The sequence below is a fragment of the Chrysemys picta genome, chromosome 7 (assembly GCF_011386835.1).
Source record: "Chrysemys picta bellii isolate R12L10 chromosome 7, ASM1138683v2, whole genome shotgun sequence".
NCBI classification, from domain to species: domain Eukaryota; kingdom Metazoa; phylum Chordata; order Testudines; family Emydidae; genus Chrysemys; species Chrysemys picta.
Window position 1 is genome coordinate 15,350,364 of NC_088797.1, and position 18,043 is coordinate 15,368,406.

The following is an 18,043-nucleotide window of genomic DNA, read 5'->3' on the forward strand; positions in this document are numbered from 1 at the left end:
AGCCATTGGCTTCTCTGGACCGATCTTAACTCCTGAAAGACCTCCTGCAGTATAAATAGAATCTGTAAATTTACCCAAGTTGCCCATTCATTCATCTGTCACTTAAACTGGTCTCTTCCTCTGCATTTCAGCGTTGAGTAGTAAAGTCAACATACAACACACTTTTGTAACTGCAGAGGTCTTTTTATATGATCAGTCAAATGAGCAAAGGTGAGTTTGCAATAGTCTGTTTAAAAATCAACTTACGTAACAGTCTGTCTTTATCAGAGTTGCTGGACCTGTATGTGAATCTGTATTTGAGGCATCCAGTTGCCTTTATTCATTGGTTCAAGAATGGGTAAATGCAGTGCAGAGGTAAGGGGCAACTGAACTGTAGAAGGCGCATAACTCTGTAACCAGGTCTGGTGTTACAAGTTGATCATTATCTTTGGCTATTACCTTGTGAACTATGTTTAAAGCAGTTTTCATTCGGCTGCTTTATTTAGCTGACCTAAGTAATATTACAGGACAGTTTAGCTACTTAATGAGTCAGGTTATGGAAAGATGCAGGCAAGACCTTGTCCCGTGGCAATATGCTATTGGAGAGATTGGATAGCTTAGAGTAATGAGAAAGCTTTCACATCTGAGACATGTTGCAAGAGACACCTGATTTGGTCTGATTGTGAAATGGGTCAGTGTCCACTATAAACCTACTACAGCCAATACTACTTCAGCAGAAGTCTGGAAGAAAGCATTTACTTTTGCAGAGGTAAACTTAAAGTTGAGGCAGAATAGCCTGGGAGAAATCTGCACTATTGCGACCTGTACCTGTTTATCCAAAAAAAAAAAAAAAAAAAAGGGGGCCTCTAGTTTCCAGTGCCATGTAAAAGAGCTTCTTTGGCCAACATCAGCTAACACTACAAATAAAAGTAAAAACTATATCATTACTACGAAAGGAAGTACGAGTTTATACATACACATCAGACTTCTTGTGAGACCATGATTCATAACTAATCTTTAATACTAAATATTAATGCACAGTAGCATGAAGATTCTCTCAAACCTTCAGTCACACTGCAATCCTCACTTGCTGTCTACAGGTCTGGACACATGCCACTCCCACTTTTCTGAGTACTGTTGAAATTGTGAAATATGAGATGCCAGTTTTGTTTCTCAGGAGGCTCAGAGGCTGTACAAGTTCTTCAGGCTGCCATCTTATTGCTCTAGGGATAATTGTTCTGTGTGCGGTGAAAGCCAGTCCCACTGGAGTTGACACCCTCTGTACATGTTGCCCAATTGAGTGTCTTACACAGCTTAGGAAAAATACCTATTCCAGAGTGATGCAGTGAGGTTCCCACAGCACACAGCTGGAATACTAAGCTCCATCACAAGAAGTGCTTGCATGCTTTTTCATTTAAAGCTCTGTATAACCAAGACATTGAGTTAATTCACATGGCTTAATGCAAGCAAAGCATTTTTCCTCTCTCTGGTTTAGCTTCACGCACAATACTTGCTCACTATACGTTCATTCTTTTGACTTTGACTGAAACATTTCTGAATAGGCCTGAGAATGAGTGTGAAATCATGGTTGGAAATGAGAATTAATAGGCCTCTGTACAAAAATTCATTCCATCACCTATATTTTCTGGCACTTCAACTATAAAATTCTCTCCTTATCTGAGGACAAAAGTTGTGTTTATTTTATTTTTTTTAAATAGCCATGTACTGTAAACAATGTCAATCATGCATATACATGATTCTGGGCTTAAACATTCTCTCATTATTGTGACAAGATCTAATACAAACTCTCTTCTATTCAGTCAGGTCAATTCAGTGAAGATATGATTCCTACAGTGGGCTTCAACATGAGGAAAGTTACTAAGGGTAATGTGACGATAAAGGTATGTCAAGAACATTTTGCTCTTTGTGGGGACAAAAGCATTAAATAGTTTTTAAAGGGATGCTCTCAGATTAGGTCACTGTCTGAAATGAACTCATAGACTGACTTGAGAAAACTAAATTGACCTTTCGTAAGTCCAGCTTTGTTTTGTCATACCAGCAGTCAGGCCAAAAAAAAAAAAAAAACACCTAAAAAACCAGACAAGCCTGTTTTGCTTGCTGGTTCTTAGTCACTAGTATAATGCTGCTTGTCTGAGTTGCAAACACTACAGGGGAATTTCAGTTTTTCTTCCGGAAGCATTTAAAAATGCATGGAATAATCAAACCAGAACCTTCTGTTAAACTTCTTCATGCTTAAGAGCCCCTCTATTAAAATGGAATTTTCAACTGGCATGTTTTGTTATGACTATATTCAACTATTTTCCAGTTGGTCAAGAGGAATAATGCTTACTTAATGTTCTTGCATAGATAAGTTTAAATGTTGGCTTCTCTCCATGCAGCATTCAGCTCTGTATTAAATGAGAAATATACCAAAGTCACATGAGTGTCCCACTATGCTACTGTTATGTTTGTTTTCTTGCATCTAGAATACAATAGCATATGTGGCTCACCTTTTTAAGGTTTTATCCACACTCCTGAGGGTCACTTCTGTTTTTGCTGGATACAGTCTAGAATTGACAGGATTCTAATCTGCCCTAGTCCTTCCATATTTATAGCACCAAGATACTTATTATGAAAGGCTATGGTTATATCAAAAGCTGTACACACCAGAGAACGTATGGGCCATACAACACATTTATGTATTAAGGCTCTCTGTTCATGACTAATGTCCAATGAGACTTCCCAAATTAAATAAATGAATATTTGTCTACAACCTTTCCCACTTGTTTACCCATGCCACTGCTAAGGTACCTAGAGTAAAGCTGTAACTTTTAAAATTAAAATGACTTCTAGTTTTGGGCAAGGATGTGGTACTTTTATATAATAAATTGTAGATGGACAGGAGATGCTACAGCACTGTAAAGGAAACACACTGTCAACTAACTAGAAGCTCTGAAATTACCTTCTAGTAAGTGTCATGTCAATTCTGTCAGTGGAGCAGAAATCCAAGGATACTAGTCACTTGGACTAACATGGCTCCCAGCTTTCAGAGGGTTAGGGCTTCTGCCAGCCTCTTGATATAATGTCCTGATCATATTCCCTCATCTCCAGTAACATCAAGTACGTAGCATAAGGCTGAATTTTTTTTTGCCCATAAGTGTGTGGCTTATGATCCTTCACATGTACACATAACTTATTGCAGAAACATACAAAGGTACCCGCAAAGATATTCTAGCTAGTATCTTTTTTTGCCCAATGCTGACAACTGACTAATTGCACTTAATACATTCTGATTTACAATCCTGACCCAGCCTTCCACTCTCCTTCCTGGTGCTCTGACTCCTCCCTGTCCCCCTGTTTCTTAAGAAACCTACTTCAAAGCAATTTTTTTTTTCCCCAGTTGCAGCTAATTCTTCAAATGATCCACAACCTTATACCACAAGTTATGGTGGCTGCTTATACTGCAAGAAGTGAACTTAACAGATCTTGTAAACGGGTCTGTAGATTTGTAAAGTTTAATCACTTGAGTTTGAGTTCAAGTGTAGGACTTTCTCCTATGTATTCTGTTGTAAAGAGACTTGATCTCTGGAGCACAACTTAGAAGTAACCTTTCCCCTGGATATGCCAGAGTTCCTTTTGTCAATCATCACTGAGACGCTCATGCAAATAGCTGACTTCAGCATGTATGCTGAGTGCAAAGTTGCATAATCTTGCACATGGTTCTAAAACAAAGACCGTGCGTCTTCTGTATTATCCAGCACACAGCAAAACAAGAAGTTCTGCAACTTTTGTGAATTTTTTGAGGTGTCAACCTTTCAGATACAAGCATCTATATTTTTACTTAGTGCCTTAAAGTAAGGGAGAGTGATAGGTAACCCTGCTGACTAGGTATAGGACTTTCCATATCATTATAGTGGAAATAGCCTTTGTATGAAAGCTACTGAGAAGACATAAGGATCAAACACTTCACCTGTTTTTAATAGCTCTTTTATACTTAGGGTGACCAGATGTCCCAATTTTATAGGGAAAGTCCTGATTTGGGGTTTTTTTATATAGGGTTTGTGATATGTTTAAATTTTGACTTAACCTAGTGCCTAGCTAAACTTGCTCTTCCTTTAAGATCTGGGATATAGGAGGGCAGCCACGATTCCGAAGCATGTGGGAGCGATATTGCAGAGGCGTTAATGCTATTGTGTAAGTATAGACAATATCAGGCTGCTGTCATCGGCTGAAGATTTTTTCTTCTTTGCAGCTGAGAAATAAGCCTTTGGTTTGCACTTCAGTTTGCAAGCGAGTGTTCAGTTTTATCTTAAAATTCTGTTGTAGCCCCTCTAAACTAGCTTTTAAATAATGATGGGAAGAACTAAGGCCTGTTTGCTTTTTAGCTATTGTTTATGTAACTTCTGATCTAATACATTAACCTCTTGACATATGAAATAATCTGCATGACTTTGTGACAGTCTGTAATTTGACTGCCCCAACTCTAGTACATTTTAAATGGGAGAGGTTATCAAGCTGTACTTGGCTGACCAGTATTTGGGACAATTGCCCCCTCTGCAAGACTTCTAAATTTGTTCAGATTGTCCTGAAACTCAACACATGTGCCAATATCTTAGTTTCTGAAGCTTATAAACCTGCTTAAGTTGTTGAATAACTAAATTTACAACATCTTTTTAAAGATATATGGTAGATGCTGCCGATCGTGAAAAGATAGAAGCCTCTCGAAATGAACTGCATAACCTTCTAGACAAACCACAGTTACAAGGAATCCCTGTAAGTAAAATATTCTGGCTCTAACATTGCACGGTTGGTATCAGCGAAAAGATAAGTGAGATAATATCTTTTATTGGACCAACTTCTGTTGGTGGAAGGTACAAGCTTTCGAGCTACCCAGCTGCTCTTCAGGTCTGGGGAAGAAAACAGAGACTCTGAGGTAAATACAAATTGGGACAGATGGTTAAGCAGAAGGGTTAACATAGTTGTTTTGGAAGCATTTAATGCACAGGATGAAGTACACCACATGTGAGAGTCATGTGTAGACCCAGGAATTTTGAAAGGTGGGTATTGATGGTTGCAGGGGAGATATGTCTGAAGGTTTTGCATCTATTCTGCCAGGGTCTGGTGCTGCTTTGAGTTGATGTCCTGGTCTGTAGGGAGCTTGCTTCTGATGATGAACTTGGCAAGGTTGGGGCATTGTTTGAAGACCAGAAGAGGGGGTTTAGGAAAGATTTCTTTCCAGATGTGGTTTCCATCAAATATTGGCTGTAATTATTTGATAATGTGGTACTGGCATACCAGGTGCCAGCTAATGCCAAGGGCACTAAGCCTCACTCAACACTGACACCTACATAGCTGGAGACCAATCTGGTCCCACCAATCTGTGCCCACCAATCTGTGTGTTAGCATTATTAAAACAGATAAGTTGACAAGAATGTGTTTTAGTGTTTACACATGATGAAATGCTTGTAGGATGCTGCGTGTATTGATCTCAGATACAACATCTGTGGCCCATGGCGAAGGTTGTAGTGAGTGCATTGTAAACCTCTGTAATTGTGTAACCTGGGAAAGAAGCATTAATTAATGCAAAGTGCTGGTCCTTCACACAAGAAGGCCTATTGAAATCAAATAGCCACTGTGAAACCTCAAAGGACAAAGACTTCGTTGATTGAGGGGTCTCCTACCTCCCCTCCCTCCCGTGCCCACACCCATCCACCCATGAAGAGGAGGTAGGTGCTGCCACTTGTTCCATCAGTTTGAACTCTGGGGGAAGGGAATACAAATTCCTGACCAGGTGGAATTGCATCACTATGCTGCTTGGAATTTGGAGAGGGCAATATTTGTAAGTTTAGCTTAGCTTGTGTTAGCCCTAAAGGACATATAGACCATGCATCTTACAGCAGCTTCTATTACCTTTTGAAACCTACGACTGTAACTCTTTTGTGTGTGTTTACCTGCTGCAACCTTCTAGATAACCAAGAAAAAGAAATTAGAATTAACAGATCTTTAGTTTATAGAATTGGCCACAAGCATTGTCTTTGAGAGATCTAAGGTAGAGTTGAGTTGGGTAAGTGATTGGTCCTTTGGGACTGGGAGTAACCTGAATATTGTGACCTTTGGTATAAGGGACTATCCATCACAAAGGCAAGCTTGCCTAGGTGGCAAGATAAACCGACTACCCAAGGGGGGCTGTCTGTGACTCTATATGTTAAGGCTGTTCTAGTGCTTGAGGCGTTCACACTCAATACTTGGTTGGTGAAATCTAGGTATAGACAACACAACCAGTTGGGGATTTTTGCCCTGTTTCTTAAGTCTGCCTTGAGACTGGCACTCATGGTCATGAGCCATTCTAGACAGCTTGACAGACATTCAATATGGGTTCCCGTGTGGGATGTTGACAAATAGGAGTGTGTTGTCTGAAGGGTTTTTTCTGTATTGAAGCAGATTTCCCCTGGGGTATGTAGGTGGCCCTTACCATGATGTGATCCACTTCTCTGAAGTGTCCTTGTTTTAGTGAAGGTGGTTTTAAGTGTGTGAAGGTGTATATCCCAGACTTTCTCCTCGGAGCATATTTTGTGGTATCTGAGTGCCTGGCTGTAGATAAGACTTCTCGGGGTGGTTGCTGGATCTAGGAAGGTAAGTGTGGTGATCGGAGGGTTACTTGGGTTTACAGCTCTTTGTAGGGTTCCATTGTTTGAGCAAATTATGGTGTCCAGGAAGTGATCTTGATATGGGAGTATTCTGGAGAGAGTTTGATGGATGTATGGTGGTGGTTGAAGTTGTGGTGGAAATCTGAGGAAGTGTAGGTGTTCTGTCTAGAGGATGAAAATATAATTGATGAAATCTCAGGTATATCATTGACTTCATGGTGCATTTTTCCAGAAATTCTTCCTCAAGATGGTACATGAAGAGGCTTGCATACTGGGGAGCCATTGTAGTACCTGTGGCCATTCCCAGGGTTTGGACAAAGTGTTTGTTAAATGTGGGTGAAAATGAAATGGATGCGCTTGGTGATGTGTTTTGGGTGGATTTCTGAGTATTGTATGTTATCTTGTATTCATGAGGCAGACAATGATGCCATCATAGTGAGGGATGTTGGTATATAAGGAGGTGAACACCATCCTTGCCACATATGGAGGTTTGGGCAAGATTGTTCATGGTGTGGAGTTTCTGGAGGAAGCTGGTAGTGCTGTGGAGGAAGCAGACCTTTTTTGTGGTGAGTGACCTAAGGATGTTTTCTATGAGTCCTGATATTCTTTCAATAAGAGTGCCATGGCCAGATATGATGGGTCTGCCTGGGTTCCCCTGTTTGTGTACCTTGGGAAGCATATAGAACAATTCTGGGCTGGGTTTGTGGGGGATGAGGTTGTAGAGTTTTTCTTGGAGTTTTTTGGGGGGAAGGATTTGATGGTAACTTTCAAGTTCCTGGGTGAATTGTGGTGTGTTCTTAATAGGTGGTGTCAGTTGTCTGTTGGCTTCGTTGACATAGTTATCATGATTAAATGCTATGATAGCATCCGCTCTGTCTACAAGTTTGTTCGCTATCTGCTGGTTGGGATTCAGGGACTGTGCAAAACCTTGAGACGTATCTCCACTGCTACAATGATCAGTACCTTTTCAAGATTCATGGATCTGACATGTGCCTATCACAACATGTGGTATGCCTTATCCAGTGCATTAAATGCCCCAATCACAACTATTAGGTGAAACCAGACAATCACTATGCTCTCAAATGATCTGTGAAAAATGATAAATGACCAAAACACTGCATCACCCAGGGTTGAACCTTCTTCCCCCCCCCCCCCCCTCCCCCCAACGTGATCACTCCAGATCTGATCTTTCAATAATTGTCCTCAAAGAAAACCTGCACAACATACTCAAAAGGTGAGGTTGGGAACTTAGCTTGAAGTCTGCTAGACAACAAAAAAATGGACTTAACAGGGACACTGGTTTTATGGCTCATTACAACAATTTGTAACACACCACACTGCCTGCTGTCCTTAATTGCCCTCTTCATTTCAAGTGATGGCCTACAATTTGTGTTAAACCTTCTGCTTAACAGTCTGTCCCAACTTGTATTTACCTCAGACACTCTGCTTCCTTCCCCAGACTTGGAGAAGAGCTCTGTGTAGGTCGAAAGTTTGTACATTCCACTAACAGAAATTGGTCCAATAAAAAGTATTACGTCACCTACCTTGTGTCTGTCTCATCCTAGGACCAACACAGCTACAACACTGCAAACATACTCAGTCTCACACTGATTTGTATGCAACTTTAGTAACTTCAAATGAAATGTAAGTTATGCAAATCTGTAGATTAAATCTTAGAAATTATTAAGCAGATAAGGTTGGTTCTTCATGGTAAAGTTAGCTTGTGCAAACACTTATCACCTACCATGCCTGTTCTATTTTTCTTTGCATTTTTATAATGCAGCTATCCCATGCTTTAGGTACATCTTCCTCAATGCTGTTTAAATTGTTTGTTCAGCACCTACTACAAGTAAATAATTTAGGGCAGGGACAGGTTTACTGTGTACAATGCCTAACACAGTGGGGCCTTGATCTGGCTCAGGCCTCTACATGTTACCATAACACAATAATAGTCAATAAATTACAAATGTGGTGCAAAGCATAATCCACAATTTAAATTTAGAAACACAAGCAGAGATCTGGGAAACTTGGTACAAAGGTAAACCCAGTAACCATAGAGGTAAGCCATGAGAAGAATCCACTCTTCAATGCAAAAATGGAGGGCAAGGGTGGAGGAATAGCAGACTTCCAAGAAAGAGGAGCCCTAAAGCATAGGAAACTGAAATAAGACCTGCTGATTGTCCTAAAGACAGCCATTAAGGACTCGAGCAGACCTCTGGAAGGGGCTTTCGTAATCTGGTTTTGAGGATTCTGTTTTGACCTTGGTATTCTAACAGCTGAGACGTTATTGATAAAATAAACTGAGGGGAGGTACAAACACTCAAATCCAATTTATTAAATCTCGCTACAATGCCTTGAAAGTGACACAGACCAATGTTTTGTCTTCCTCTGTTCAAAGTAAAATATACATTCTTACTTAATGACTGCCTGTGGTTGTGAGCAATGTTGTAATGCTTATCACTGTTGCTAATATCCACTGTTTTAGGTTCTAGTACTTGGAAACAAGAGAGACCTTACTAATGCTCTGGATGAGAAGCAGCTAATTGAAAAGATGTAAGTCTTAAAGAAGATGTGGTTAAGGGAGAGTCTACTGTAATTTTAATTTACTAAATTCTTACAGATACCAGTCTTAAGCCATAGAAAATAATTAGCAAATTTCAGCTTATTGCGCTGGTGTTATTTACAGTTGATGGCTTGAAACGCTATAGAGAAACAAGCTTGCATACAGTAGATTAAGTGATAGTGTCTTGGAAATGTTAAGTGACTAATGTAAAAATGAGATCCTACTTTAAGTGATCACCAAATGTTACTACATGTCTCCTCTCTTTCAGGAATCTGGCTGCTATTCAGGACAGAGAAATTTGCTGCTATTCAATTTCTTGCAAAGAAAAGGATAATATAGGTAACGCTTAATCCAGGAATGCCAATTTGAGAAAGATCTCTTTGTTAAACTGGAAGTACACTCAGGCCTTGGCTACACTTACCGCGCTGGTTCGGCGGCAGGCAATCGAACTTCTGGGTTCGACTTATCGCGTCTAGTCTGGACGCGATAAATTGAACCCGGAAGTGCTCGCCGTCGACTGCGGTACTCGAGCTCGGCGAGAGGAGTACCGCGGAGTCGACGGGGGAGCCTGCCTGCCGAGTGTGGACCAAGGTAAGTTCGAACTAAGGTACTTCGAACTTCAGCTACGTTATTCATGTAGCTGAAGTTGCATACCTTAGTTCGAATTAGGGGGGTAGTGTAGACCTGGCCTCACTCTAACCTCTTATCTGTGTTAGACATAGGCAATGAGTCTGAGCCATTTTCAAAGTACCGTACAGTATAAATTCATTATAGTAACTTCCTCAGTGTCATTGTAGTACAAATAATTTTATGCCACGTTAGACGAGTTAAGACTGAACTTGAAGCCTTTACAGTACTTGTATCCAGTCAGTGAAATGAAGTTTATTGCATTACTTCAGCTAGTCTCTCGTTATGAGCTGCGAGCTAGAAATAGCAAATTTAGCTAAAATAGTGCTGTATAAAATACAGTACTTCATATCTTAAACTAATCTTTTTAAATTTGAAGCTTATGTAAAGAACTGTAGCTAGGTTCTAGTTCTCAGGAAACTGGTTTCATAGACACTTATCCCATGATTTTATCAGAGGAAATGAAGCATATGAATGCATAAAGGCTCAAATTCCTTATTGCATAACAAATCTCATTTGTTTGGTGCAGTAGTGGGTGTTGTGTTTCTTTTACTTCTGGGCTAGATGCATCAGAGGGATGCTTAGACAAATATGGAGGGAGAAATGTGCAATCTGCTTTGCTAGGTAACAAAACGTTAGGTGTTCCACCTACTCTACAGGTATAAGAAGGACAGCTAGTTGAGGCTGGAGGCTATTGCATGACCTTAAATGACTAATGCTGCAACACCTACAAGGCTGTTGCATTGCCAAGATCTGGGGGAAGCTAGATTGTCATATGGTGACTTGACCATATCTATTATTTCATTAACCATTCTGGGTAACATGACCAGTATATAAAAAGATGTTCCCTTATGGAACAACTTCTTTATCATTGCCTTTTTATAATATGAAATTAAGTTACCACTTTGAGTGAATGTAGCTAACCTTTAGCTTCAAACCACATTTTCTGGAATCAGTCCTTCCAAACCAAGATTCAGAAGGATGTTGTAGATTATCTGCAGGGAGTCAAACCAGGACACTTGGTGTCCTGGTTTGTATTTCTGGCTGTTCATTTCCATGAATCTTCCTGTGCTTCAACAGTCTTGTGATTGCTCAGGGAATTGACATGGGTAAGAATCCCTTTGGATTATCCCTTCATTACACTCTCTGCTTACAACATTGGAACAGCGACAGCACGTGTGCCTATAACATCACCTGTCTAAGTAATCAAAGATAAAAGGATAAACATCAGAGTACGGATGGGTAAACTGAGAATACTAGCTCAGTCAATTAGCATCTGAACTAAGAGTAGGATGCTCATCTGATTCCCAGGCTAGTGTGCTTGAGGCTTATGTATCTGAATAAAGGTAGCTTCCCCTGAACATGTTGTTGTTCAGCTAATAAGATCCAATATGTGTGTGGGTTAAGAGAAGACTCTGACTTCAGTTTTTTTAAATAGATTGCCTAGTACTGGGGTCCTCAGATGTACCCAGGTATTCCTTCCACTGGCTTCTTTACAGTTTCATATTAGGTGCTGTTGAAATTTGCTGATTTATGTGGCACTTGTGAGGATATAGGAGGGGCAGTAAGACCAGGTACCAGTGAGTCTCCTACAACAGAAATCTCTTGGTAGTGAATATGAGCAAGCTGCTATCGCCTCTCTTCTGGGTCATGACCTCCCACAAGATGAGAACCATTAAGTTAAGTTTAATTACCTAGCAGCAGTTCCCCCATAGTACACTGCATTACATAAGCTGCTCCCTTTTGGCTTTCTGTGCCTTATATTTTAGGAACAAGACGACGAGCACCTGCCTCAAATGTACAAGTTTCGTGTCTTTCACCAACCTTTTCTCACATCTCTAGGCTAAATGCTTCTGGTTGCATCAGGAGGTTAAGGTCCAGAGAGGAAAAAGGGATTGATGCAGGATTTTGTTAAATAAGCAAACTCTGTAGCCCATATGGGTGTTTTGTTTTCTAACGTAATGCATCCAGCTTGCTCTGATTACTACAGTGTGTTAGGCACTTGACTTAATTCTCTCTCCATGAAGTCTCATGCCTTTCCTGGAGATTTTGGAGTCCTTTTCATAGTTGACCAACTGGCCAGAAGCATGAGATCATGGTGAAAAGTGGCAGTTCTTCCAAATTGGAATGCTAAGAGTGCCTTCTTCCTTCAAGGGAAGACCGCATATGTTTTAACTTCCCATACAGACTCCTTTAGGGGTGCAGGGGAGGGGAAATTTCTCCAGCCTGTGACAATATTGAAGGTTCCTCTCAGCTGTGTACTGAGAACAGTATCCTGGAAGAACTTTCTATAACATACCCCCCCAAAAAAAGAGCTTTTCAGTGTAACTTAAATCTGTAGCTATATGTGAAAAATCTTACACCAGTGCATCTTTTGTTTTTCCTCTAGATATCACGCTTCAGTGGCTTATTCAGCATTCAAAATCTAGAAGAAGCTGAAGTCTTCCTGGAATCTCCCAGCTGGCCATAATCTCAGAATTGTCCACTCCCTCCATGATGAATTACTCCAATAGTCCTCTTGTATCCAAGAAATGGCCTTTTTCAGTTTATTTCTCATATGCACTGCTGAAGACCTATATTCCTGTTCCTATCACAAAATCAACTAGAGTTGTCATGATAGTCAGCACAAAAAAGTTTATTTTACAGCCGTCTAAAGAGTGTGTGTGAGTGGCTGGGGGCTTTTAAAAAATTATCTGTACCATATTAAATTAGAGTACATTTCTGTTCTGGTCTTTCTGGGCCAGATTTTTATATTTGATTTTCAGAAAATGTTAAAATATTTTATTTCTAGTGTTTAGTGGCTTGAAGATGCTGACACTGCACAGCATTAAGATTCTAGTGCCATATAAGGCATTTAGAAAGCATCCCATGTCACACTTAAAGGTTAACTTATTTTTAATCTCACAAATGCATGTGAGGTGCATATTGTAAGATTTAGAAATGGAAATTGTCTGCATAGGGGAGCACTAGGTCAGCATCACTAATTCTACAGATGGGACTTTATGTAGTCACTTTTAGACACCACTTTTCTGATGAATTAGAAAAGCCAAATCTTGTATTTGTCGAGATCATTACTTGTATCTTCCTTTTTGTTTAACATTTTATGAGGATGGAAATGGAATATTTTACTAACACCTTTCAACAGTTGGAGTATTCTAGCAGACTAAACAAATTGCTAAGAGCATTGCTTTGCTCACAAATGCATTTTTCTATCTCCAGATGCTTTAAATGATCTTGGTCTGAAACACCAGAACAAATCTGAGTTGCTGCATGATACTCAAATAACTTTATTTTGGTAATCAGTGATACTGTTGACTTCAGCACTGCACCTGTGGAACTGTCAAGTCAGTGTCTCTTATTCATGGAATAGCTGGGCACAGTTTCACCTGGTGCTATGGAATATCTAGCTATTGTGACAACTCTAGACATGCCTGCTTTCTCAATGTAATCATGTGCAAAGTCTACAGGTTGTAAGTTTAAATATTTCATTGTGTCTCAAAGCACAAGAGCCAATGAATTGATCCTATTTCTTGATTAGCTTCTACAGTATAGAGAAATATGTATAAACTAAAGATTGTAACATGTGTTTGTAGCGATACTTTCTCAGTGACTTCAGTATATTTAAAGGGACAGACTCATCAAGACTAGTTTGTTCATAGAGTAATGTTAATGTAGCCCACTGTAGTGTACACAACTATGATACACCTGCTTGTGTTGCCTCACACTGTGTGTGATTCTTTTAAGCAGCACCTAAACATAGATTCAGATGGTGCACTTTCAGAGCCTTCAGTTGTGAACACTTCAGTCATTCACGTAATTAAGACAAACCAGTTTTAATTTAGATTGCTATGGCCTTAGTGTTCTGTACCAACTACTGCACTGTGCGCACACTACATGTTGTCTTCATTCATAAACCCAGCTTGTATTTTAGTTTTGTCCTTTCATTCTCTGAAGCATGGTTTCAATTAATCCCATACTAGTGTTGGTGCTGTAGAGAGGGGTATATTAACTTGCTACTGTAGTCACTAGTTCACCATGAACTGCTACAGTTACTTTATTTAGCAACTTTGCTTGTGCCTAAAAATAAGGAAATTGAACTAGAATGTGTGAATCTTTCTGTGGGGACCAGGTTACTGTTTAGTTAACTGGCCTATAGCTGAACTTGATGTGTTTGGTGTGTATCTACTTGACTGCTTTTAGAATTTATGGCATCCAAACACTACTACCAACTGTTAACCTGTGCATTAATCTCTGCATGTGAACAACTTATATAATTACTGAACTTTGTAAATAAGTGAATTTTTTTATTTAGATGGATGCATATTGTTGGTTTACTGCTCTTCAGCTTTATTCAATAAACTTACATTTTGAGGGTTGTATTGACACTTACCTTACTGACTCCTCCTGGCTTAATGTCTTTCTATGGGCCATGGGCAAATACTAACTGTATTCTGACTTCTAAAATTAAACAGGAAGTCAAATTATAAAAGATTGGACAACATACAGTGTTTCATGGATGGAATGGCTGCTCAATCTGAAACTTGCCCTACTCGCCTCTTCTTTGCACATAGAACTCATAATTGAATGTCTTTCTTCAATTCCTAGCTTTGAACTTCACCTTTCTTCCATTTGTTTATTTATACTGTCTCTGTGTCTCTCTCATGTCTAACCCGGGTTGGGTTTTGTATCCAGTACGGCCTCCTTGATTGTGGCTTTTTGGGCATCTAGTAAAGTGTTTTTTAAATAATTCCCAATTATCATTCACATGTTTCTGATTAAATTCTTCCTCCCATGTGAATTGTCTCATAATTGCTGTCAGATTTGTGAAATTAGCCCTTATAAAGCACCAAGTATATGATCACTGGTCTGGACTTTATTCTGTTTGCACATTATAAATGTGATCACTTCTATCTACCATTACTATTTTTAGTTCTGTGATCCAATTCCTCTTTATATGTCAAGACAAGGTCTAATACAGAATTCCCTGATGTTGGATGCAACACTGTTTTTGAGTGAGGAAGTTGTCAACTATAATATTTAGAAAATTTCAAGGATGTTTTAGTACTGGCAGCATACGACCTCCAGTGTACATCACTCAAATTGAAGTCCCCCATAGTTGCACAGTTTTTTTTTTTTTTTTCCCCGCACTTGCTATAAATAGGTGCGGAAGGATATGGTCATCCTGTTAGCTAGTGTGGCTTGATGGTCTATAGCAGATGCTAACTAATACCCCTTTTGTGCTTTATCTGCTAGGACGTTGATCCAGGAGCATTCAAGATAACTTTATGCTGAGTTATCAGTGACTCAAACAGGTAATACCATTCTTGATGTAGAGTGCTATTGCCATTCCCCTTCCCTTTTGCACAGTCAGTTATTCCTACACAGGTATAAGTGATTTTTAATATTAATGTGGATATCATCCCACAATTTTTTAATACCAACTAGATTAAATTTATGCTCATAAATGAACAACTCCCAATCTTCCTGTTTGTTACCCAGGCTCCTAGTATTGGTGTACAGGCAATTTAAATAATTTCTTCTCTTTGTCCTTTGGTTCCCTAAGATGTTGAGAAGTGTGAAGTGCTCATATCTTCCCTCTTCACCCACTCCTTTTGTGATTAGTTTAATGCCCTCTGACTACTCTAGCCAGCTTGGCCCAACAAGATTACTTCCTCTTCTGCTGAGGTGGAGGCCCTCTAAACTATGCAGCTCCTATTCCCCACAGAAGGTGGACTAATGCTCCACAAAACCAAAACCGTACATTACTTACCTAGCCAGCAGTTTGCTTCCAGAATCTTCTGCCTTCTCTCTTCCTTTGGTTGTGGGACAGGAATGACTGCTGTCCAAGTGATCGTCTCTATGAGCATGCTTCGGAGGTCTCTTAAATTTATTATCTGTGAAATATGCCGTGACAGTGTCATTAGTGCCGATATGAACAGTTACCATTGGATCCTTTCCTGTAGACTTCAAAAGCCTGTGTACGGTTGAGTGACATCTCATGTCTATAGTGCTCATCGCCCCATATTTCTGCTTATGTTCTCTCTCCATGCATCTCCACAAGAGCTATTGAAGGAACTGTTGATCCAAACAAAGGTCACTTTGAGCAGGCATATCTCTTAACCAGCCTAAAAATGTAAGGTGATGGAATTTTGGTATGCATGTCAATTGCTTCTGACTTGAGGTGCTATATCAATTTAGTTCTGGCCCTGTACGTTTCTTGCCCTTCTTATTTATAGGCTTCTTTAGTGGGACAAGTTACAGTTCCTGTTGCATGATCTCTGTCAGTTAAAGTGATGGGCCACACTTATCACCAAATACCCCTATAAACCTGCATTACTATGGGCATACTTACCAAGTGATTTAGGGCCAAGTTGTTAACTTCACTGAGAGTCTAGCCCGCAAGTAAGATTGCATTATGTCACTTTTATACCTGCTTGCCCTAAACAAGTTAAGGCAAATGAGTGCTGGAGTACTCAGTTTGCTGCTACCATGCAATACTGGCCCTACTTATCAAGACTTGTCTTCAGCTCTGTCCAGTTTAGCACTTTTTAGGCATGCTAAAACCACTAGTTTTAGGGGAGGGAAAGCATTCATATTAAGAGGCAGAGATGGGCTGTATGAGTGGTTTTGGTGGGTAGATGGTAGGTACTGTACGGTAAGCTTGTTAATGCCTTAATCACAGCTTCTTGTTTTGAAGAGAGCCAAGTACACAACAGTGGATATATTCAATCTGTTTTGTAATTTAAAAATTAGTTTCCATTCTGAAATTATTATAGAGCAATTTTTCCTTTCAATATGCTAATCAAAATAGATGTGTATAGAAAGCTAGATGCTCGAACTCGCATTTTCACAAGGTTAAGGCAAATTGCTGTAGTCAGGCACTCATGCAAATTGAGTCAATCAAGACTTCCTCCTATTAAATATGAATGAACTTTATAAGGGCTAATTTCACAAATCTGAAAAGAATTGAGACCTCACACGGGAGGAAGAATTTAATCAGAAACATGTGAATGATAATTGTGAATTGTTTAAAAAACACTTCACTAGATGCGCCAAAAGCCACAATCAAGAAAGCCATACTGGATTAAAAAAAGGAAGGGTGGTTCACAATGACCTGTTAATTCTATAGGAGTCTAAAAAACAAATCTGCATAATAAGCAAACATTACATCTTTTTTTACAGTTGCTGTTTTTGCCTTTAAACCTTTACCTCTGATCCAATTAGCTATCTGAAATGCACATGTAAAAGTGGGCATATCAAAATGTGACTGGTCTGGTCTCTGCAGGAGAGATGGCTTTGAGTACAGTCCTATGCTGATTACAGCCTTCGATCTGGGAGGAATCCTTGATTATTGGCATCAGAAGACTTCATATGTGGTATTCAGAGTGAAGGTAGTTACACAAGCAGTATGTGATTACTTCCCCATTGCTCTAGAATTCAGTGTTGGATCTAATAGAACTCTTAACTTGTATCTGGTACTGTTTAAAATCTAAGGCCCAGTGCCCTTCAGTTGTAATAAGTTTGGAGAAAGAATAAAGTTAAATGGGTGTCAGTAGTGCATGGTTACAGTGGTATTTCAGATGTTGCATCTGCATTGTGTTCCATCCACAAGCATGTCTTTATAACATGAACAATTTAGCCAATCAGAAAATCAGGCAAAAAAGAGTCTAAAATTTGCTCAAGTCTTTTTACCCCAAAACTATGAAAGTTTCAGTACTCTGTCCTGCCCACAACTCTCCTTGGAAAATACTGTATATGAGTGGACTAATCGGACACTGGTTTGATACACTGAATGTGTGGGAGGTAACCTAAATTGTCCTTTATTTTGAAGATGTACTTTGCCTGTTACTGTAAGGGCCAGTTAGAACACCTGTTTCCAAGTATTATTTATCCCATCTCTTACTCTGTCCTCTTTATGCTCTGTGATCTGACTTTTTATCAACCGGCACTTAAAGAAATTTCAGGTTAAAGTCATTTTAAAGGGTCCTTTTGTATTATGGATAGTAATCCACTTGGCTCAGGTGTTGCATTCAGCTTTTACAATGAAAATAGATTAGTTTCAGGCTCAGATTCTCTTAGGCTAATCAAATGATGCAGTTGTAAAAGCTTTTGAGGAATATTTACCTCTAAATTTTTCACTTTCTTTTTGAATGCATTTTTTTTTTTTTTAAACCATAGGGTCTGAAACTTTTCTAAACAAAATGTACATGTTGGGTCTTACTATTTG

General features: G+C 39.4%; 1 protein-coding gene across 2 annotated transcripts in view; it reads left to right on the top strand.

Moving 5' to 3' along the window:
- The window catches only part of ARL8B (ADP ribosylation factor like GTPase 8B), a 29,399-nt gene extending 15,194 nt beyond the window's left edge, over positions 1–14,205 (top strand). Inside the window, exons 2-7 of one of the 2 annotated variants that reach the window (XM_008168061.3) lie at positions 1,804–1,880; positions 4,100–4,173; positions 4,659–4,752; positions 9,112–9,179; positions 9,458–9,528; positions 12,206–14,205. In XM_008168061.3, the coding sequence (XP_008166283.2) occupies positions 1,804–1,880; positions 4,100–4,173; positions 4,659–4,752; positions 9,112–9,179; positions 9,458–9,528; positions 12,206–12,255 (434 nt within the window). In that variant the 3' untranslated portion in view covers positions 12,256–14,205. Of the gene's footprint in view, positions 1–1,799; positions 1,881–4,099; positions 4,174–4,658; positions 4,753–9,111; positions 9,180–9,457; positions 9,529–12,205 lie in introns of both variants that reach the window. The other variant, XM_005288515.5, reaches the window with a different exon arrangement.
- Positions 14,206–18,043: the final 3,838 nt, after the last annotated feature.